This window comes from Poecile atricapillus, chromosome 3, assembly GCF_030490865.1.
Source record: "Poecile atricapillus isolate bPoeAtr1 chromosome 3, bPoeAtr1.hap1, whole genome shotgun sequence".
Taxonomy (NCBI): Eukaryota; Metazoa; Chordata; class Aves; order Passeriformes; family Paridae; genus Poecile; species Poecile atricapillus.
Genome location: NC_081251.1, coordinates 56,382,832 through 56,405,506, shown reverse-complemented (window position 1 = coordinate 56,405,506; position 22,675 = coordinate 56,382,832). Strand labels below are relative to the sequence as shown.

At 36.8% G+C, this 22,675-nt stretch overlaps 1 protein-coding gene across 21 annotated transcripts in view; it reads right to left on the bottom strand.

Annotated features, from left to right (window-relative positions):
• EYA4 (EYA transcriptional coactivator and phosphatase 4) overlaps window positions 1-22,675 on the bottom strand; it is a 140,413-nt gene that overhangs the window by 80,051 nt on the left and 37,687 nt on the right. For 14 of the 21 annotated variants that reach the window (XM_058835091.1, XM_058835095.1, XM_058835092.1 and 11 more), the window contains exon 3: window positions 1,526-1,585. The exons of the other annotated variants lie outside the window; for them this stretch is intronic. In XM_058835091.1, the coding sequence (XP_058691074.1) occupies window positions 1,526-1,585 (60 nt within the window). The remainder of the gene's footprint in view (window positions 1-1,525; window positions 1,586-22,675) is intronic. 21 annotated transcript variants of the gene reach the window in all.

Below are 22,675 nucleotides of genomic sequence, written 5' to 3'. Positions count from 1 at the left end.
TTTTCACAAACCACATTCTGTTTACGAAAATAACCTTGACTTCTAACTTCTGCAACAGATGAATTAGTTTCCTTGTATGCGCACTCTAACACACACATATATATGTGCATGCATGATCACACAAACATACAAACATACAGATGTCTACCAAAGCCAAATTCAAGTTCTTTTGCTTGATATTATCTACATTCACACAAGGCTGCTGCTGTTTGATTTGCTGTACAATTTAACAAGATATACTTTTATAGATCTCAAATTATCTTGGAAAAATGCTTTGCCATGAACTATTTTTTAATTCAGGAATTCAAAATATTACTAGGTTTATCCACTCTTTTCAAATTTACTTTAGAAAAAATTTTAACGGCACAAAAGTTACTGAGAAAGTCAAAAGCTGTTCAGCTGAAATGTATTTCAGAGAATAGTGAACAGACCGAGAAAAGAAACATGTAACTGGATCCTGCTGCTTGCTGCTTACCAGACCACAGGCACAAAATCGAAGAACTTACTGGCTGTAAGAATGTATCATACCTTTCTTCCAAAAAGGTTCCCTACCTATTACAGATCCCTATGGCTGTAAATGCCTGTTTACAGCTGGACCAAATTTCCTTGCACTTTCTTTCCTGGGACTTTGCTTGCTGCTCTAGGATAATAAAACAGCACTCCCTGAGTGAACCCCAGCTGAGTTTCCCTGAATGAAACAGACATTTAAGGAGCAGTAATCCCCATGCCAGCTCCCACCGTGGCCTCTGCACTGCTGCTCTTGCTGCTGCACGGACCCGACGGCAGGGAACAGCATTTGAGTACAACAGCAGCACATGCACATGGGTCCCCTGAAGAAAGCTTTAATCACAATATATTCACCAAAAAAAATGGTATGTTCAATTGCAAAGTGCATTAAAAATAATAGATGGCATTACAGAGACATTAACGTTGGAGGAGGTAGGACCGATGTTTTAACATATCTGCACTTCGGCATGATTTTGTTCCAAATGCATGTCTAATCAACTTAGGAATTAAATAAAAGGATTTGAATTAAGTATTAGAAAAAAAAATTTTGCATCCACAGTTTTTGTAGTTTAGGGATAATTAATTTGAATTCAACTTATGTTAGACATCTGTCTCAGCCCACTGGCCTTTAAGTCTCTCTTATAAATATGTTGTACTATGTATATGTATTATTGAATAATACACCAAGGAACTGCTCACAGACATAATATTTGCAGCACATTATAGAATGACACATTTTATTTCTTACAGTGCAACCTCCTGTGGTAAACAAAAGCTGCTCCTGAAAGAACCTGATTGATGAATCCAGTCCTGTGATCTATCTAAACTTCTTCACTTTAGAGCCACCACAAATACCTTGCTCCAAAACCAAGTTTGAAACTGCTACTACAGGAATTAAAATCAAATCTCCCTTTCAGAACATAATCTGAATGAGAATCAATACCCATCTCTATTTCCCATTTTATCACTAAACAATATTTGCATCGATATTGCAAATTAAAATCCATCATGATCTTACCTCAGTAGTCTCTGAAGAACAGAAACCAATTCCCCAGATATGCAAAGTCAGTTTCCAGGACAAAAAAAAAAGAAGAGAATATCTGTTATGTTTCACGCTAAATAACTTCCACTGCAGAGCAGCTAAGGTGTGCAAGCAGGTTTTCGGCACCAAAAAGCTTTTGCATCGGTCAGCTAGGTTTTTTTAAACTCGGGAAAACTGAAGACACTTTGTTCTTCCTTGAACTGTCACACCGAGCCTAGCACAGCCCAGTTACTTAAGTTAACTAGGAGGAGATCTAGATAGTAAACAAGCTTGGCTCTGTCCAATGGCTTTCCACACCCTCCTGTTTATAGTAAGATGACTTGCATTCAGAGGTCACCCCATCAACAGCTCCTGTCTTTCAGTGGGTATCTAATGTGCTGCATTTATCCCAAGGCTCTTTTAATGAAACCACCTTCCTGGTCCCTGCTCACCTCCTGTCGCTATGACACATCTGCTCCTTATTGTGTAAAGCCCTATTAAGTGTTAAAATATACAGAAAAGTCATACCTGGGCATACACTCTGCAAGTAATTCAGGTATTTATAAGTGCTTACCTTGTCTGTGAATATTAGCAACAGAAAGTCTTTTTCAAGATCAAAGAAATTTGCCAGCGACATTCATCTTATGAATAAAAGAAATTCAAGAGGAAGGAAGATGGATGTCATTGTTTGATCTGGATTTAAAACTTTTACAAATACTCCCCAGAAGGATAATGCATGTGTCTGTGCCAGATAATATTTACTTGAATATGTTAACATGCTGGAAACAAGAGATGAGGAGTGTCCTCGAGCTCTGCTGTAAAATGATACAGAGCCAAGAAAAACAAGGGTCAAGTGCCAGGACCCCAGTGAAAACACCAAGTCAGTTCTGGGCTGAAAGAATACATGGAATTGATGGTTCTTACAAAACACAGCACAACCACAGCAGTGTAGAGCCTCCTAGCTATCATTTTTTAGGCAAACAAGTGCTACTGGTTACAAGAGGTTTGTGATCCAACTGGCAGTGGTTGTTTTCTTCATACAGCACTGCAAACCAAAAGAATAAACCACCTGAAAATTGCTTATCACAACAGATAGAGCTGAATTAGCTGTATCTTAAAATAGGGACAAGAAAATGGCGTTTAGAATTTTCCTTCAAAAGTCTTACAAAAATAAGAACTCCAAATTTCTACCAGTACTTTTCCTCACTCCTTAGCCATCGGGCAGCACTAGGAAGTTCATCCTTGTTTCAGTGGGGATATGAAACTGAAGATGGCACTCTCTCCCCATGCAAACACAAGCCTGATTGCTGCTCAGAAATGCTCTTTGAGTGAAAGTTACACCTGTAGTACATTTTCGGCACCATTTTTTGTCACCGCTACAGCATCAAAATGACAGACAGCAGCTTGGCTCTGCTAAAGCTAATAAAACAAGATTGATGAACTGGGCTAGAAAGCCATGTCAGTTCAGATTAGGATATTTGTGCCATCATTTGACAGGTTCCACGCTTTATTATTAGAATGGACAGTCAGGACTGTAAGGGCCACTAATAAATGCATCCATCCAGATGCCCTTTTTGGCTTTTTTTGGTACTTAAACCATCATTAAAATTTAATGAAGTTTAAATACAAAAGTTTTTCTCATGTGAAATCTCACTCTACTTTTATAAAACACTTGCACTTAGAAATAGAATATACTTCCTTAAACAGGTGTCTGTCAGCTGCTATAATCTCATGCACTGAAATCCAAGTAATCCTCACTTTACTGCATTATGTGGTATAAATGAAGGTCCACCTCTTTGACAATGAAAACCCACTGAAGCATATTTAAAGTACTGGGGAGAACATAATCAGCTTTCAGATGTTGTTCTTGACATTAGCTTTGGGCATAACCTCATTCTTAACTGCCAAAACAACATGCCAGATGTGGAAGGTGGCTAATCAAGATTGGTTGGGGTTTTCAGCACCAAAAGAAAGGAAACAAAGGAAAAATCTATTGCAGAAAATGCTGCCGACTGAAAGCACCAGGATGTACATGAACAGGGGACTCCAAACCTCCAATCCTACTCAATGAATTGCAGAGAGTCCTTAGAGTAGTGGAGACTCATCACAGTAGCAGAGAAAGAGCAAAATTTGACTCTTCTTCTCCCAGGCATCAGGCAGCGGAAAACCATCCTGGGCTTGGACTCCACCAACAGTTAAGGAGCACACCACCTCTTCCTCCACTCAACCCTGTGTGCAGGAGGAAGTCCTCACTCAACAGCTTCAAACCAAAGCAGACTGTTTGCCACTCCTTGCCACCACTTCACCTCTGTGTTCCTGTCTTCTGTCACACACAAACACTGAGAATGAAAGGACCAAAGAAACAGCTACCAGTCTTCCTCCTTTTCCCAGTTACACAAGATAACTTTATTGTTTCTCAGCTCTGGATGCCTGGAGGCAAAGTACAGTCCCACACACTTGTCAAGGTGCTTATCATGTAGTGGCAATAAAAGATTTCTATGCCAGAATTTGGTGAACAGACTAGTAGTGTCAAGAGACAACCAGAGTAAATTATCACATCTACAGCATGTGCCCCTTTTTCAGACTGACTGTCAGGGAAACCACTGTCCCAACATCCCTGCAATGGATTAATTTCTCTGCAAACTGAGATTACTAAGGGGGAGATGTTAGTTATTGACACGTAGATCAGAAACGTCTTCATGTCCTTTATTTTCAACATCATTCTAAGGACACAAATGTAACAGAAAGGAAAACAGCAGACATGAGCAAAGAAAAACTGCAGTCATTTCAGAAAATATAAAAGCATGAAATGGTAAGTATTTTGAATTTCTCAATTAGTTCTGCAACCAAAATTGCTTGGTTTAGAGCCACAGAAGTGAAAATTACTTCTGATATTATTTTTTCCTGTTCTAAACTTTGTATTAGATGCTGGTGCTCCCTGTTTGCCTGCAAAAAGGAGAATACCAAACCAAAAAGAAAACCTTATCAGCAAGCCTTTGCATTTTAAGAAATGTCACAAACTGATACTGCCATGTTGCAAGTAAGTTGCTTTTTTACTATTCCCTCAGGTTTCATCATAGGATGTAAAGTACTTCTCAATATACATTGCAAGGAAAAAGACACACAGCAGCAGCACATTTTGTTGCCATTAAGCAGCCTTCTCTAATACATCCTGAGAACCACCACAACCACTTCATATTTTGAGTCAGCATATTTTTCAAGCAATACAATGATAAAAATCACAAAATGAATGTAAGTAGAGATACTTATGGAGAAAGGGATGCCTGTGAGATTTTGGATTGGTCAACAGTTTCATAATTGAAGAGCAAATTCACTGACAAGCAGGTATGTTCCTGAATTCTTTAGTGGATCTTGCATTCAGAGGGTTTGAAGATGCTTTGATGAAGAGAGCTGTACCACCCTCTGATTGTCCCCTCTTTGGGGTCTGTCCACATTTCCCTGGCTGGCAGGCTCTGGCAAGTCACCACAGGCCCCAGGGGTGGCAAATTCTAGCCATATAATGGATAATGGTATATTGGCACCTCCAACATGCCTGGCTTTTTCAGAAAAACTAACTCAACTGCTTTTACCTTTTCTTATTTGTATTTTTATTTCAAAGATAAATTATAAATTCCTAGATCCAAACTACCATGCTTCTTCAAGAAATTTAAATTATAATTAAATTTACAAGCCTCTCCAAGATGGGTTTGTTGACTTGTAACTTTTGTTTTGTTTATCTGAGGTGCATTTTTGGCAATTCATCAGACTTTATGAAAAGAAAAACTACCATCTGAATTTCATTTCATGAGTGCCTCCCAGCTACTCCAGGACTTGTCTGTAAAATCAAGGAATTGAAATAAAACCATTCATATTCTAACACTCCTATCTGTGCATGATGCTGTATTTATCAGACTCTCCAGCCATCACTAAAGCTGTGTTATGTTCTCCCTGGGCACTGACCAGCCTGAAACTTCTAAGAGTCTGTGGTTCCATCACAGTCCCCACCAGTTTCCCTCTCCTTGTTCACCTCGGCCTTGCAGAGAGGCTCTTGCTGGATACAGAGAACAGTAACAAAACAGTGGGTACTAGATGGATTTAAGAACATGCACTTTTTTCACAACTGAAACTGCTATCAAAAACTGAAAACTGAGTAAATCTCAGAAGAGACTGAAAACAGATGGAAAGAAAGATCTTGGACTCTGTGATTCTAAATCTCAGTAAAATAATTGAAAAACTGATGGAAGACAGCTAAGTTTTAAGTTCAAAGAAAAAAACAGATATCTGAGCATATCAGATTTTCAATGGTAACTAAAAAAGTTTATAAGTATAAATAAGAATTACACATAGAAAACAAAAAATTCATAAGAGCAACAAGCCGTACATATTTACAATAACATTCCTGAAAGAGCTTTGAACCACCACTTTTTCAAATAAAAGTTGAGATCTTTTTATATTGTCTTCAGTTTTCTCAGTACCTGCTATTTCTGATTTATTTCTGCAGTCTTGCAATTCAGCCTTAAAACCAAAATATCAAGCCTTTAACTTGAACAATTAATGACTAACATAATCAACTTGTTGTAACTGGCAACAAAGCATTTTGTCTCCATCTCAATTACTTCCACTGGTTTCACTGAATCTCTTTCTAAAAATTTTTCATTTACTTGTCACTTACACCTGCCATTTTAAGTGTCTGTAATAATAATTCTGATTTTACATAAGCAAATAAATAAATTCTGAGCTTTAAAAAATGCATATCAATTTCAAGGTGCAAACTTCCTGAAAATATTTTTCATACAATTTCTCCTTAGGGGAAGTTGATATATGACACCCTATCTGTCAAAGGCATGCAAGGTAAAAAAAAGGGTAAGAGTATTCATTCCAACCCCTGCTAATTATTATGTGTTTTATCACCACATTTTCTAGGGTTACAATCAAGATGAGTAATGAGTTCAGTGATCAGTTCTAGGCACAAATATGATCTCAACCCTGAAATCTTAAAGTTAGTTTTATTTATGGCTCTAGAGTCAACTCTCATATAATCTTCCAAGTTTATTTTATGACCAAATAAAAAGTTTATTTAAGTAAGCACAGGAGAGACTGCATGTGAAAGTTCAGAAGGAGTTTCAATTTTTGAAGTGGATCTCAAAATCTGCAAGAGAAGGAAGAGGTTGAACCACTTAGAGTTTTTTGACTTGAACTCCTTACCATCAAGCCCCATTTTCTACCCTGCTCACCGTTAAGTGTTCAAAGATATTCAGTGAGTGTCTGAGTATCTGGCTGCTCTCAGTCAAGCCTCCTGTTACAGGTAACATCCAGTCTGAGTCCACAAAGTGCAGTCTGCACCTCTCATGTTTGCAGGTATGTACAATGCTCCTCACCACCTGCACCGAGCACATCTTTCAGATTTTGTTCTGCTTCTGTGACAGGACCACCTCTCCTCCCTCATCCCCCTCCCTCCATGCACACGTGACTACTACAGTGAACACAGCCCAAAAGGATGGTCTGAGGAATGGCACGAGGGATTTTTCATATAAAACAAGGGCTGGATCCTTGCTTTAACTTACTGCTTATTTTGAAAGCTGACTGGCACCTCCATAATTACCACAGACCTTCTCAACAGAAAGCTGGAGCAGTATCAGGTTGGAGAGAACCAAAGCAGGGATTCCTACGCTGCGGTATGCAAACCACTTCAAGGTGGTACTTCTGTGCCGTGGCAGGGAAAAGTGGGAGCTGCAGCAATAGATCCCGACCTCCCTGGGCACAGTGCTAGGACTCACACTGTTTATTTGTGCCTGGAGCAAAATCTAGTGTGCTAGGGGAAGTGCTTTTTACATGATGGAAAAGATGGTGTTTAGGTTCTGACTTGGGAGACATGGGAATTAAGGAATGGCTGACTTTGAAAAAGATCTGCTATATGACTCTTTCCTAGCAAATAAACTCTTTTAGGCCTTCTTCAGTTTAAATTATTAATAAAGTCAGCAGTTTTTACTGAGGGCACTTCTTTTGATATGTAAGTATGTAAGAAAAATTCCATTTACTTTTTTTGAAAAATATAAACTTTCAATGAAAGGTAAAATTTATACATGCACTAAAACTAAACCAGTAAAAAAAAATACATTTAGAAAAAATAAATAAAACAAAAAACTCCAGTGTAGTAATTTCTTTAAACACAACCAGAGACAAGTTCTTGTTGTGAGGAATGAAACTTCGTAAAACTCAAAAATTTATTAATTTCATAAATTTAGGGAAGCCAGTCATATAAGAAATTATTTTTGCTGTATACAAAGCTTGAAAGGGACCCTTAAGTAAAAAAGTAGCAGCAAATATGAGTTACATGGTGAGCATTCTTGGGTTTCTCCATTCCTCCCTGTGGACATTCCAGAAGGATATGCAGTTTACTGGTCAGTTAACTCAGCCTTTACTGGAAACAGCTTTTCCCAGGGAATTAAGAAACAATGTCCTACCAATGTTCTTTAGCATTTTGAACAAAAGATATATTAAAAATAAGAAAAATAAATTTAACATTTTTTTGGTACAATGTTTTTATAGCTTTTATGCAGTATGTTATGAATGTTTTAATAAAGAATCCATACTCTGAAAGTTCTGCTGAACTATTCTGCTGCTAACTATTAAGGTCTCAGTCTTTTCATATAGAGGCTAACAGCTAGTTAAAAAAAAAATAAAAAAATCCTCTGGTATCACAGCCATCTTTCTGCCAAAGCTACAGATGACACTGTAACTTTTAGGTATGTTAGTATTTTACATTTTTTAGATATACATCTGATACTAAAATAATTTCTTAAAAGTGTAATTCTAACAATCTTTTACCATAATTAATTAACGAATTTTATATATTCTCTCTTGATTTAGGTAAGATGGTACTGAAAAATTAGTTCTCTTGAATGTCTATGTCTTTTTATTCATCAAAAGAGGACTTGGATGGAAGTTTCCATTTTTGCCTTTGTTTGTGTTAACAACTTTACCAACGGGAATTACAAGGAATTTCACAGCCTGGCAAAGGGAGGAAGTGACATCTCTATACCCCCAAATTATCCAAGCTTTCAGCAGCTTGCTCCTTTTTCTGCTGTGCTAAACTATAGCCTTTTATTCCCTTTTCCTCCAGTGGCAGCATACTGCATAAGCAAAATACAATTCTCCCTCACTTCAATTTTATTAAATTCACCTTTTGCTTTAAGCTATTCCATACTGAAGGCTAAGTTAATTTCTTTATTCCTAAGAAACACAGAAAAACACAGGGTCATATTCTGTTCTTTAGAGGCATTCATCATTTTTTTGGTGGAATGCATCCCAGTAATCAGGAGCAGAATGTGGATAGTTTTGCCAAAGTATTGCATTAAACTGATCACTACAGTGTAGTGAGTAACTTAGTGCTACTAAACACTACATGCTTTTTAAATTTGTAAAACACCTAAGAATTCAACACTCCCTTAGTATTTTTCAAACATACAGATTGGCAATTGGAAATACAATGGTATTCATGTTCCCTTATGACAACACTCTCCTTTGAGTAATGTATCCATCTAAAACTATTGATCATACAGTAACAAAATTTGGGCCTTGCTGTGTATTTTTTTAACCTAGTATTTCTCTGTATAAAGAATAAAATTTCTGTGTATTAAGTTTTATTTCATTGCATCCATTTCTCATCACACTTGCAATTCTGCTACAGTCAATGGGGTTGCACAGTTGTGAGAACAAAATCTGGATAAGGATACAGATTTCAACACCACCCTTCTCAAAAATATAGTGTTTCAGAGTTTTTACCACAACTTCAAAGGTGGATCATCTTACAAGTGACTAGAGCTGGAAAGCAAACATCCTCCATCATCATAACAAATCTCTCAGCATCAGCAAAAGCATTTGGAAGAAGTACTTGTTTTACATCATCTCTATTTCTGGACACAAGTGCAGAAATGCAGATAAGCTGCTTTTATCTACTAGATAGATAGATACTGGATTTATATGTGCAATTAGAGCTGCACCTATAAATGAAGAATAAAATATCACAAGTCATAGTATTTTGTAACATGATTCAGCAGCTTTAATGAAATCTGGTTTCTGTCACTGCCATGAGACCTTACTTACACAGTGCTTTAAATTAAAAAAATAAAAAAATCTCACAATGAGATTTTTTAGTGTATACTTTAAAATTTATATTTTCCTAAAACAGATTTCTAAAAGTTGTCATTAAGGTCTAAACGGGGACTTTGAACTCTGCTTTTCCAACTGCACTTTTCATCATATCAAACAATATATTTTAAAAACTGAGAATAAAATGTAGAAACTTCAATGTTTTGTTTTTTTTTTTTACTCTGCAGAGAAAGAAGTGAACTGAAATGAAAGAATGAACACACAAGATTAAAGAATAAAACCTAGTAAATTTTGCATGCAAACCAAACTTCTGTCCAAACTGGGAGCCAAGCACTAAATCCAAATACAGGTAAAAACCATTGATAGTATTTCTTCGTAGTAACTGAAAGCAATTTCTCTGAACTTTGAAAGTAGTGTGGTGATTCTGGTCATTGGCCCTACAAGGAGAACATAAATAAACCTTTAGAGTACAAATAAAGTTTTTTTCCTCTCTCAGACAGCTACAACTGTATTGTGACAATTTTTAGGATACAAAGAAGTGGTTTGGAGATACAGATTTAAGCAAAGGATTTTTTTCAAAATATTATTTTCTAGGCCAATACAAGTATTCACATAATCTATTAAAAAGCATATGCATGTGATTATTTCTTCACATATGAGTTGTTTCACTGGCTTCAGTAAGTGTTGAATTCGGTGTATGCATTTAAGCATATGTGTAAATCACCACAAGAATGGAATCTGAATTGAAAAAGTGTTAAGTTTCTACCAGGGGTTTCAGTCTATTCTCCTATCCAGATTTGTAATACTTGTTTTCAACAAAAAAGACATGGCACTGTAGTATGTGCAGTTAGAAATGAGACTTAACTGCTCACACTTATTTCTAGAGATGTACAAACACCTTGAGATATTACTAGAAAAAAGTATATAGTGGACGAAAATATTACTTCAGAGATTTGAAACATTTCAAGCACACATTTATTAATTCAAAATGAATCAGCTATAAATATCTTCAGTTTTAGCAAGAGTTCAAGGGAATATTAGAAAATACCGAGGAGTATTTTAAATAACTTAAGGTGCACAGCAGAGAGAGAAAATATGCAACTTGGCAACGAAAATATGTAGCTAAAATAAAGCAGAACTGTTTCACTACAAGAAAAATGGTATCACCTATTCAGAGTGGCTGACTGGGAAAAGCATGCATGCAAGGTTTATACTGATTTGGCCCAAAGCTGTCGCATCTGGACAGAGCAGGGCACAACCCTAACCAGTACCCTGTTACTGGATGTAACTGCAGTTCTGCTTTCTGTCTCTCCTGTAAATGCACAAATGCTGAATTAAAACAACTGAGAGATAAAAGGAAAATTGAAACAACCTCCCAAGTGCATTTAAAAAAAATTATGTGAATGCCTGGCTATGCCTGCGCAGAAGGGCAGGGTAGGAAAACAGACAGTCCCAAATGCAGTTCTCCTGCCCAGAATTCCTGTGTGAGAGTAGAGCAGGAACCACTGCCAACAGAAAAGGAATAGACTTATTTTTCTTCCTCAGTGAGTGCTGCACTCCAGAGCTGGCTGAGAGCTCAGTTTAGAAGATACCAACTGTGATATCTCTGCCTTCATTCTCTACTACGAATTAGATTACCAGATTAGATCTTTGGGTAATACAGGATACAATGACATACTTATGAAAGTGGATGTTACTGATGATTTTTTAAGTAGGTCCAAGGGTTAGCCCCTAGTCTGGTGAAGTTATGAAACAATCTGCCAGGACAAGAAGTTCAAACTTACCTACATGGATTTGTTGTTGTGAAATATGAATATTTTCATCTGACCATAACAAAACTATTTAATATTTGTGAATGTTTTATTTTTCATTAAATAATTTCAGGCATAGAGACATCCATGTTCTCTAGTGGCAGTGAATTCCAAATCTTTATTATGCGTTGGTAGAAAAATATTCCTTTTTATTAGGTTGAAATACATTTCAGTTTCTCTTCATACTCCCTATATTGCATCACTTGACCCACTGTCTCTACTGCAGTCATTATTGCTTACACATTACTGCACTCATCTGTCAACTGTATCTGTCACAGTCCATAAAGGAAGGTTGGGAGTTTGAATACCTTTATTAATTTCCATTTCCCATATCTGAATTCTGTAATTCTTCCAAATCTTTAGCATGTTGAGCAAATAGAACTGAAAACAACATGGATTTCATTTTTTCTTTACTGAAAAAGAAACCCAACACTGTCAACCTTGAGGCTGATACTTTAGTTTTTAGTTAAACAAAATCTAAATTTCTGGTTTCTATAATCAGATTTACCATATAGACAAAGAGGGAGTGACAACCACAGATTACTACATTAGTTTTTCAAGCTCAGAGGGACACATTGTCTCAAAGCTGGTTATGGAGAGAGGAACACAAATAGGACCTGGAGGTGCACCAAGTTTAAGAATAACCTAAGCACCAGCTCAGAAAGGAATTCTAGTGGGGGGACAAGTAGGTTGAAACAGCTACCACCTCAGTGGAATGTAGGGAATCCAACAGAAATAAGAGCTGAAGTACTGTCTCAAAGAATATAAGTGAGAATGAACAATCAACCTTGTGCATTTGGAAAACATTAACTCATGCCTTCCATTTGACACTATCATACAGCTTCAAGATCATACAGCTTCCTACTGCATGAAAAAAGCTCTGTGTCTTCCTTTCTCTGGATCTTTATCTATCACATGTACCTCCTCAGCACAGATAAAGATGAAATCAAGGGTCCTTAAAAGCTGAAGATGGAAAACTGAATTTTTCATTACATCTCTGTTTTTCTAATTATATATTACAGATTTTTAGATCTCAGAATTTAATAGATAAATCAGCTGAGGAGTTCTTAATGAAAAATAAGTTAAACAGAAACCATTTTCTGAAGCCCAGAGAGCAAATTCAGATGGCTAAATCAACTCAAAGAGAATAAAAATTTGAATGAATATTAATAGGAGCTGTGCTAACAGTAAAAAGGTAGAAAATGGTTACTACAAAAAATGTCACAGTCTGGAAGATTTTTTAAACTTACCTAGGAACTTTGGGCACTAAAACACGGGTTTTTTTACTTCCAGTCACATTTCAGTCCCTAAAACAGAGTGTTTGTAGTTGCTTCTTGGCTAAATAAAAGGACATACAACTAATTTAACCGATATGAAAGAATTAGAGATGGAAAGTGACTTAAAAACCCCAAAGATGTCATATTTTCATAAAATACAACTAAAATTCACTAACTGAGCATAAATCAGGATAACCATGATCAAAGAATGGCTTGAGTTGTAGGAGACTCTAACAACCTTCTAGTCCCTAAACTGCTGCCATTGGCGGGTGGTATATTATGATATACAACAGGTTACAGAGAAGCATCTTTCAGATTTTCTCTTGATGTTTAAATTTTACAAGGTTGGAAGGTTATGAAGAGCTGATTCATGAGGTGGTTCCCATGCCCCTCCAACTTTGAGCTGGTCTGAAAGTCTACCAGGGTAAGACTGAGGAGGAAAGGAGATACCAATATCACACATGCAAACTATCCAAAGGGGTGGTGCATATGGCTATCTTTCTGCAAGTCTGACTTGCTAAAGTGATGGCCAGTTCCTTCAAAGGGCTCTTAGAGTCCCTGGAAAGGTAGCAGAAATAATGAAAGGTATCAAAACATTCTAAAAGACTTGTGTCTACCATATGCAAAAACTGTCAGAGAAGCCACTTCAATGTACAGGTGTTTTCTACCATTTAAATATTTTGTATTTGCTTTCAAATATGTTAAGTTATATTTGTAATTACACGGTTCCATACCAACACCAAAACTTACTAAAATTACTGTGTGAATAGAATTTTTAAAATAGTGTGAGACATTATTAAACATATAAACAAGTACTTCCATTTTTAATCTCAGACACAAATGGGAAGAAAAGTTTCTAAGCATACGTCAAGATTAAGATGTAAACTACAAATCCAACTATATCTAATAGGTACTTGTTTTAAAATTTATAATGGATAAAACCTTGCAATTATTTGTTTTTCAGAAAAGTATTTTGTTGTCACCTGCACAGAAATTAGCTTTCCTAGATGCTCTTAATTTCAGTTTAAGACTTACAGGAAAGCATGCAAAATACATTCCTTCTACCTCTAATGTAAAGGAATTCAATTAAAATATGCAAAAGCAGGATTTTTTTTCCTCTTCCAACACATATAATGGACACAAAATTAGAAGCTGAGCTGAGCTTTGCTAGTCAAACTAATATTTTGAAGATTTCTGATACGTGGATCTTCAAATGCATCTAAGAAGGAAAAAACCTAATTGTCAATTCAAACACATTTTTTCAGAGGTCAGCAATTAATTTAATCTGCAACATATGAAAATCCTCCTGTATGTCTTTCAACACCTTTATGTATCCAGATGGCTTTGAAAATCTGTCTAATTATGATGATTAGTTCACTTAGTATCTGCCATTAATAGTTCTCTTGTCTACTAAATCCTTTAGATTTGCATGGAAAAATTTTTTGTTATATATTCAAATTATTTATGACTAGCTTATTTTAATAAAAGAAACTAAATATTGTTTTTATGCATTTTTTTGGAACTTTGATTTGCATCCAAACTCCAGGTTGATCCAAATAATTATTTAAAATTTAGATTTCTACAAAATAACAAGTATCCTTGTCTTTAACAATATTTAAACTGAGAACTAGAGGTTGAGAAAGACTGCAAAATTACTTCTTTTTCAAGAGCATGTGAGACAGGTTCACATTTCATGAACATATTGTCAAGGAGAAGGTTTCTAAGAAAAATCCAATTTTAAAATACAAAAAGCAAGATAAAATCTTGACTGCTTTTTTTTTTTTTTTTTTTTTTTTTTTTTTTTTTTTTTTTCCTGATGGGTGGTTCAAACTGCAGTTAGAATTGTTGTTTAAAACACTTTGACTGAAACCAGGCAACCCTGGAAAGCTGAATGACTTGAGTTAATTCTACAAAGTCTTATACAAGAACAAGAAGACTAAAATTTTTAACACCTGATCTTCCACCACCGAAGTCAAGAGCAGATCTACCATGGATGTCATAGGCCAGATCCTGTCTTGACACTTGGGATGACAGAACAGGCCTTAAGACTGGTATGAGTGACTGTACAATCACCAGAAAGGCAAATTTATATCCATTCAAGGATTTTATATTTTAAATATTTTTAATATTTTATAAATAGTTTTCAATATTTATATAAATAATTCACGGGTTGTAGATTACATCTTTATATGTATCATTTCTGAATTCAAGTTACTAAATATGTTTCAGCTTATAGAGATGTTGCTGATGCAGTGTAGGGTGAGGAGAAAGGATAAGGAGGTAATGCAACTAAAAGGAGCACACATTAATAAGTTAGTTATCCATTCCTATAGTAACTTACACCTTCTTCTGGCTCTTTGGTATGTAAATTAAAGTGACTGAAACCAATTTACATCCACATGTATACAGCAGAAACTGGGTGGAAATCTAGATTGGCTGAACTTACAAATTCCAATTTCTTGGCAAGTTAGATATCTCACCTAAAATCTCCTTATCCATTTATACATTAGGAAATGTGGACAAACCAATTATGGAACAGACACAGACCCCATGAGATCAAAAGCAGATCAGTATGCAAGGGTGATAAGCCTAATGAAAACATGGTTTCAAGTGGCATATTTTATACTCAGTAGGAGCCAGCTGGGACTCCAGAACATGGAAAAAAAGGGAAACAGGTACAAGTCCAAATGGAGAGAGTTTAGGTCCACATCCTGTGGGGAGCAGGCACTCCTCAGCAGTTAAGGGAAGGCTAAGTTAACAGCATGGGGATTGTTTTGACTTTAAGCCAAGGTAATTTTAGGGGACTGCACAGCATTATGGCTGTCCTGCCCAAGAACACCAGAATGTTCTACAGAGCTGCAGTCTTCCAAGTAGAAGGTGTCCCACTGGCCAGGGTTTAATTTTGCAACTTAACAATGATATTAAACATTTGTCCGGATCTCAGTATGTGCCTGACGAAAGAATAGGATAGAGTGTTAAATATATAAAGACCAGCCAGTATTACTCTCAAATCTGTCATCTACTGAATGCATCTGGGAGAAGCTGGACAGAAAACTACAACCTTTAAAATAAATCTACAGATCACTGAAATCTTGCAATAGTAGTTCTCTCTGGACACTGCAAATGAATTGGATCAGCAGACAGCTTTGCAAACACAGACACACTGGGTGTGGGTGCACACCCACCCTCCAAATCAGATATTGCCAAGCTACCACGCCAGAAGTGAGTTTTCTCTCTTCTGACTGGACAATATTATTTTTATGTGCAGTCTGTTGAACAAAATAGTCTCCATAGCCCTTGGATAATGAATCCTTTGAACAAATCTAAGCTTGTGTGTGTGTGTGTGTGTGTGTGTGTGTGTGTATGTGTGAAACTGTGACTTTTCTTTGAATGTTCCCAGCCCTATATTATAATACTCAACTTGTTCCAAACCCTACAGCAGTCACTTGGAAGACTCCTCTAAGCATCAGTGAGCTTTGGATCAGTTTCTGGAAAACAAAGCCAATTTAAAGTTTGACTGCAATGCACACATGTATGCAGGAATCCACCAGATGCAAAATAATAAACCTGTCTGCTGACACACACAGTGGTACATCCTGCATTTCAACAGAACACAGTGACACAAGGGCCAACTGGCCACTGAGCTCAGTGGCTCAGAACCAAGAGAAATGAGCCCCTCTAATGAGGCACAAGGTATTCTGTTTGAAGGCACATGCAGATCCCAAATGGATTCATGCTGTGCTAGCAGAGTGAGTCACACTGCATTCCTAGAACGTGTGATCTCCCTGCAGTCTGCTTGGGAGACTCTGCTATTGCATTATGCTCCACGAGCTTCTCAGACATTATCCAAATTGATGTAAATTTTTCTGCAGTCAACTGTCTGTTTAAGAACCTAAGAAGATATGTTCAAGATACCAAAAAAATGTGCATTGAGCTGAACATCTTGGCTTCAGCAGATGCTGAAAATGTGTAAGAATAAGGAAATCACACAGTAATGTTTGCCCAAAATCCTCTAACCTCTCACCTTCAAATGTTAACTATTTAAACTGACCATTATGTCACCCAAATTCTTTGTTGTCACTTGTTTCCTAATCTTCAAATTAAAACTTTATCCATTTGAGAACCTACTCTCTCCTCCCAAGACTGTCAAATGTCCTCAGCAAACAGTTCCATGTAGAACACTTCTCTACGCCTTTTGAAATTGCATTAGAAGCTGACCAGCCAGATCTCCTTCTCCTGAGACGATTCCAAAACATCAGTGAGGTATGCAAACCCTCTCTTCTGTACAATTCCATAAAATAGGAATTGGGGGGTGAGAGGAGACCTAAAATTCTTACTGGGTGAAAAGTTCATTTTGAACTATTCATACCAAAGTATATCCTATATGTCACATATACTGAGAAAATTTTAAGATTTTAATTTAAAAAAAAAACCCAAACAATCTTCTTGTAGTAAAAAAAATTAAAATAATTTCAGCAAAAGTTTGCCATTCTTCAAGTTTGGATGTTTTTTATCAGAATTTTTAGGATTTACTTTTAAATGAGACAAATAACTCTCTTAGGCTGAGATATGTTTCTTTCTTTAATTTGCACCTTACAAAATTTTACTGAATCATATTGCATACTCTATTTACTTAAAGCATAATGTAATTATCATGTATAATATTTTTAATTACTCCTATCATATAGCATGGACTCTACAGAACAAACAGTCCAAATGTAACAGCATTATGTCCCCTTAGAATCTATGGAAAGTTGACAAAAGAGTGAAAACTGTCCAAGATCCTTGGCCCTTGAGAATACTATGGGACACAGACAAGAAAATCTCTGGAATGCAAGCAATTCCTGTTACAAATAATTTTCAACAGTCCTAAAATTAGAGGAAGTAATTTCAGTCTATTATTTCTGTCTATTTCTGCTCTTTCCATGCCTCGATGCAAGTGATAAGTCGTCATAAGGTCCAGCTGCTGTAATGGTGTTTTTATGTGAGTTTGGGAGGGATGAAGAAACAAAGCCACCTCCTATCACATACCTAGCAGTGTAAAGAACTTGATTACAAATCCCTTCATCCCTTCTAAAAAGCCACATAGTTATGTGACTGTGCAGTTTTCTAGGAAGGAAAGCATACATAAAGGTGATACTAGAACTTGCTACCTTCTCCAGTCACTACTGCCAACAAAGCAGGGAAATTCTTTGGGGACAAGTGCTGTATGCCACTGAAGAATATGACAATTTCCTCGATGATCCTTGCAGGTCCCTTCCAACTGAGAAAATTCTGGGATTCTGTATTCACTCCTTCTCCCATCCGGTGAGGTCCAAATGTGGGTTGTGCTATCAGGTTAACAATGGTAGTGTACAAAAATTGCAATCAGGAGCTGCTCTGGGTGGCAGATTTTTACTGACACTCCTCAGCATCAGCAGCTCTTGTTCTAACTTTGGTCTTTTGATTCATTCTGAAGCAAAATGATTTTTCAACAAGAGCCGATGAAGGGAAACCAAATATTCGTGAAATGCTGAAATTAAAACAAATGGCAGTTCCTTCAAAACAAATACAGATGGTAGGTGAGCCCAGTCCAGGAGGCCAAAGGAAAAAGCAGTCTATGAGCAGCAAATAATCAGCTCTGGACTTGTGGAACCAGTTTGCAATTGACAAGTGAGTGAACAGTGGTGTTCTGCTTGTAAATGGAGATAAAGGCAAAGGAGTTCGCTCCTCATGTAAGACTTGGGGAGCATTTGTGGCTGACACCCTTAAAGACCATTCCTCCTATGCCACCCATACCTCCTTGATAAACTTCTGTTATGGCCAAGCACAGAAGTCCTTATAAACAGCATTCATAATACAAACACTAATGTAATCCACAAGAAGACGGACATTACAGCAGAAGGTGGGAGAAGATGCACAGGTGTGAGCACATGAATGCATACAAACATTAGGTGTACATGTAGGTGTGAAGCACAGACAGACTAGCCTAAAGTCTCACACATTTTAGGCAGAGCCTCAATAAACTATACTTACACTGCTTACCTCTAAAATATAATAATTAAGTACAGAAATAAGAATTTATTTCTTGAAGAATGAGGGTGGCTGGTTATATAAGTATTGAATCAAATGAAAAATTAAAAGATCAATCAAAACTCAACAGAAAGAGGACTAATATACTGCCTTAAAATTTGAAACAGAAATCAAACTCAACAAAATAAATATCATGATAGCAAAAAAACCTCATAATATAGCTTCATGAAAAGCACTGTTCTTCTAAACTAGGTCTTTTCTTAGAAACAGACCAGACGCAGCTCCCATTTATTATTTATCGTGCCTTGTGTCCATGTCAGCTCCTGATTAATAATTAAAATTAATCTCATTAAGGCAGATTTCATTACAGGATAATTTAATTAAATGATGAATTGGCTCCCAGATGTCACCATTTGTGCCATCTTTTAAAAGATGCTGCTGATGACACAGATTTATAAGGGTTTAGTCCTAACCTGAAAAGCTACGTTATTTAACAGATTCATAGCAATTTTCCTAAGCAAAGCTCACAACATGAAATGTAATTCCCATAAGGTGAGACAGGCACTTCCAAGTATAAACAAAGGTATATGGCTGTCTCCTTGTGGCATGAGGAGGTATAAGAAGGTCAGCTTCAAGTTTGTTAAAAGGAACTCTAACCTCAGTACTTGTGAGGATCCTACATATCAGTATTTTAAACCACTTCTTCCTTATTGCACAAAGCATCTGAGACAGCTGAAAAAAATCTATTTCAGATAGTTTAATAGAAAATTACCCTAAATTTCCAAATTCAGTGTCTCAAGAACTGCAGCAATCAGATGAATGTAAACAAGAATTGTCACTGGTAGCAGAGGAGTATGAACCTGGCAGTACCATACTTCCCATTACCCTTTCCATACTGCTATGCAGGTTTTCTCTTGATAATTAACTGAAAGAAGAAAAAATAATCCTGTGGAATAGAGCTGCTAGTGAATCAGCACAATCAGAAGAGGCCTGATAATGAAGGTGTTTCATAAACCACAGAGCAAACAAAACAAAGAGCAAGTAGTGATACCAAATGCACTGACATGCAGGTTCAAAACAGTGGAAAGGTATTTTCTTTAATATTTTTCCCGTCTCCTGTATCTCACAGTGACAGTTTACATTCCAGAAAACCTCACAGAACTTTTTAAAAAGTCTTAGTGTAAAGAAAATTGAACAAGTATGGGGCTGAATTATTAGGGTGCACCACTCCAATATGTGCATTTGTGGGCTAGCAGTGCTACTCGTAGGCAACTGCATTTTCCTAAGACGTGGCCTGCTCTCAATCTGCTACATATTACTACTCTACCAAAACACAATTTAGTATATGAAAAGCACCACATATGTTTAAGTACATGATCACCAAAGAGTCTTTAAATACATCAGACACAGAGAATAAGGCATAGAGAAGTCACAAAGTCTCCACTTGAAGCAGTATTCTGCTCACACCAGCATGCTCCAAATAAAGGTGCAAGCTGTCCTTCAGAAGTGAAACATTTTGGTACTGATACAAAATCACCTTTGAATGCATAAGCTGTATTTCCCTTGGGTGTCCCTAACCCATTCAAACCATCTGAACTCTGCAACAGGACTGCTGTTAACAAAGCCCTCAATGGAAACACCACTGCTCCTGTTCCTTTTTGGGAATAAGCAACGTAGTAGTCACACACAGGTGATAGATCTGGTAACTGTTTTGATCACCAGACAATCTTACTGAACAACATGCTGGCTGTTACCAAGACTGTAAACAAGAATTAAATCCAGAATATCAACTTTAGCTATTTTGATATATAGAATTAAGTAGAACCTTGAGTCCTAATTTACTTTTTGGGCTTCATCTACTATCCACAAAGGTAGAAAGGCAATGCCAAGGCAGTCAGCATGCTGTAGTCATCTGTCTGGTGGGAAATACTGATCAGGTGAAATGAGCTTGATTGTTAACCTCCTAATTATCAGTTAAATCAGTGATCCACAGCTCTATGGTCTGGCTTCTCAGCTATAACCCACCCAGTCCAGTAAGCCTGGGGAAGACTGGCCTTCTCAGATGGACACACATGCAGATATATCCCCCAAGGGCTTTAACACCCTATGCCCCATGAAATCATAGAATCATGAAATATGATTCAACGCCAAGGATCATTGAGTTCAATTCCTGGCCATGCACAGAACCACACCAAGTGTGACACCCTGTGCCTGAGAGCATTGTCCCAGTGCTTCTCGAACTCTGTCAGGCTTCGTGCTGTGACCACTTCTCTGGGGAACCTGTTCCAGTGCCCAGCCATCCTCTGCAGGAAGAACCTTTTGCTAATATTCAACATAAACTTCCCCAGACACAGCTTCAGGCCATTTCCTCAGGTCCTGTCACTGGGCACCACAGAGGAGAGATTAGTGCCTGTCCCTCCTCTCCCCTTCGTGAGTAACTGCAGTGAGGTGTCCCTTGACTCCTCTCCTCAGGCTGAACAGACCAAGGGACCTCAGCCACTCCTCATATGGCTTCCCTCAAGGCCCTTCACCATCCTCATGACCCTCCTTTGAAGCCTTCTAATGGTTTTTATGCAAAAGTGAGAAAGGCAGTGAGTGGAGTAGAACGTGCCAACATCTAAAACTGCACTGCTCAAAACCCCTGCTTAATAGGTGTTATTCTTCTTGATGTTGTATCTCTTATTCTGCATGAAGCCAGAAATGTCTTATATTGAAAAACTGATAAAACTTTCTTGGTTTATCTCCATGAAATATCATGGTGTGGTGCATCTTCAATATACCTTCAAATGTCATAGATTCTGCTTTGTTCCTTAACAGAATTATAGGAAACATAGAACTGTTCCTCTTTATTAATAAAAGGTAAAAAGGGAAATTACAGCACTACTGTACAGCTTTGGAAACTGCTTTTATACATACATACATACATACATATATACATATATACATATATATATGTATATAATGTTCTAAATCATAAAATATCTGTATGAAGTTTTAAAGCATTCACACAAAATGTTTATTCAAAGATTACAGAAATAAATACCTATGTTCTACAAATCTATTCTAACGCTCTCTAACCATTTGCAAATTTCAGTCCTTTAAACACCCTTTGACTAGATTCTCAGCAACCAACTACCACCTAACATGGAAAATACAGAAAATCTCTGTTTAATTTCATCAGTTCCATGGTTCTGCTGCATGTTGTACCATCTTATTTTCCTATACCTACATTTTAGTTATTCTGAAGTACTGGTTTCACTTATACTTTCATTTAATATCTCATCATCAAAAATTATCATCTCTGTCAAATTTTAAGCTTTATAATATAATATGTATCTTATCTATAATATGTATCTTTATCTATCAAAATTACATTTTCTCTGCTGAAAACCCTACCAAAAAGAAAAAAAAGTGGGGGCAGATATGTCCTGACTTTCTGAAATTCCATTACTTTATTCCTCTGAAAAATGAGATGGGAAAAAAACCCACTTAATTGTTCTTCTGGTTTCAATATTTTTACTGAAAATTTTATTAGCAGTTATTAGTAGTTTTATAGAAAAAACATAACGTTCAATTTCTGGGATTTTCACCACAATTAAAGTTGTTAAAGCAGTTAAAACTGCTTCTTCATGTCTCCAGTTTCACACTCTATCTACCTTTCCACACATCTTACCAGGCAGGACTCAGCACTTTGCTGCCAGTCTTTTAACTAGCCCAGACACCGCTGTGTACTCCTGCTTTGTACCACTGCGTGGTGTAGGCAGCTCTTTCAAGGGGAAACTTCTCTAAGAAAGTGTCATTGCAAAGGAGAAAAATAAAGGTAAAACAAAACTGACATTCTGAATTGACAGCAAATCCAGATAAAAAAATCTGTTACAGAGCAGTTGAAAATAAAGGTAACGCACAGAGAAGTGTTCTACATCTTATTGTGCTTT